Raw genomic sequence first — 1,485 nt, 5'->3', positions numbered from 1 at the left:
AGCTGTGCTGCCTGCAGCCGCTCCGACCTATTTTCCTCCCACTCCATCGGGGAGCACAGAAACTCCCCGAAGCCGCTGCAGCTCCGGCTGTGCGCCACCGCATCACCCTGTGCACCACCTCGCAGCCCTGTGTCCCCCCCATCGTGCCTCAGTTTCCCCTCTCCCCGCAGGCAGCTCCTGGACAAGGACACCTTCTCCAAATCTGACCCACGTGAGTGGGGCTGCGGACGGGGGCTGGGGGTCCTGGGGGGGGGGGGGGGGGGGGGAAGGTGAGCGCTGAGGACCCCCACCTCTGTCCCCAGTGTGCGTCCTCTACACCCAGGGACCGGACACCAAGCAGTGGCGGGAGGTGAGTGCCGACCCCGCGGTGTGGCCAATAGCACGTCGGGGTGCCGCTCGACCGACCAATCAGCACGTTGGGGGGCCGGGCAGGCAGCCAACCCGCGTGTTGGGGCGCAGGGCGGGCGGCCAATCAGCACGCCCAGCCTCCCCCAGCTTTGCAGCCCCGCTCCCGCCCCCGGCTGCTTGCCCTGTAATTAGCCGCTGGTTAATTGAGGGGCTCGGGCTGTTAATGGGCGGGTGGGTGGGCTGCCCCTGCGGCTGCACAAAGGGGCACCTGGCGCGGGGGGGGGGGGGGGGGGGGGCCCGGCCCGCCCCCCCCCCCCCCCCCCGGGGGGTGCAAAAGGGGGCCCCGGGGCCGCCCCCCCCCCCCCCCCCCCTGACGGCGCCGCCCCAGTTTGGCCGCACTGAGGTCATCGACAACTCCTTGAACCCCGACTTCGTGCGCAAGTTTGTGCTCGATTACTTCTTCGAGGAGAAGCAGAATCTGCGCTTCGACCTGTGAGTGCTGCCAGCCGTCCCAGCGCGGCCGTGTCTCCTTCCGCCGTTCCCCTCCCCGCCCCTATTTCCCGTTCCCAATTCCCACCCCCGTTCCCCATTTCCATCCTTGTTTCCCACCACTGTCCCCATCACCGTTCCCCATCCCTGTTTCCTGTTCCCAATTCCCACCCGCTGTTTCCAACCCCGTTGGTCTCCCATCCGTCTCCCATCTCCGTCCCCGTTGCCGTCCCATCCTCGCCCCTCACCCCGTCCCCACTCTGCCCCATGGCCACGCTCCCATCCGTCCCACAGGTACGATGTGGACTCCAAAAGTCCCGACCTCTCCAAGCACGTGAGTGTGGTGCTGCTCCTATGGGATGGGGTGACAGGGGTGGGGATGGGGACGGGGCCGTGGCGCTGACCCTGCTCTCTGCAGGACTTCCTGGGCCAGGCCTTCTGCACGCTGGGTGAAATCGTGGGCTCATCCGGCAGCCGCCTGGAGAAGCCACTGACGTGAGCAGGGCTGGGGGCTGGGGGGGGGGCCATGCCTGACATCCCGTGGGTGATGGTGACGATGGAAGGTCCTTATCTCACATCCCGGTGGTGTCTGGGATGGAGAGCAGAGCACAGTGTGGACAGCACAGCTCTGGGCTGCCCCCCCCCCCC

The 1,485-nt window shown here is 68.1% G+C and overlaps 1 protein-coding gene across 1 annotated transcript in view; it reads left to right on the top strand.

Annotated features, from left to right (window-relative positions):
• Positions 1-1,343, top strand: part of LOC122192015 (copine-5-like) — a 2,389-nt gene extending 1,046 nt beyond the window's left edge. Inside the window, exons 2-6 of the mRNA XM_042892434.1 lie at positions 171-211; positions 303-349; positions 737-840; positions 1,132-1,171; positions 1,256-1,343. Coding sequence (XP_042748368.1) covers positions 171-211; positions 303-349; positions 737-840; positions 1,132-1,171; positions 1,256-1,336 — 313 coding nt within the window. The 3' untranslated portion in view covers positions 1,337-1,343. The remainder of the gene's footprint in view (positions 1-170; positions 212-302; positions 350-736; positions 841-1,131; positions 1,172-1,255) is intronic.
• Positions 1,344-1,485: the final 142 nt, after the last annotated feature.

This window comes from Lagopus leucura, unplaced genomic scaffold (assembly GCF_019238085.1).
Source record: "Lagopus leucura isolate 7727_CA_CO unplaced genomic scaffold, USGS_WTPT01 34962-0_obj-0_obj, whole genome shotgun sequence".
Classification (NCBI taxonomy): domain Eukaryota; kingdom Metazoa; phylum Chordata; class Aves; order Galliformes; family Phasianidae; genus Lagopus; species Lagopus leucura.
Note: the sequence above shows the minus strand (reverse complement) of the source record. Positions and strands in the feature narration are given on the sequence as shown.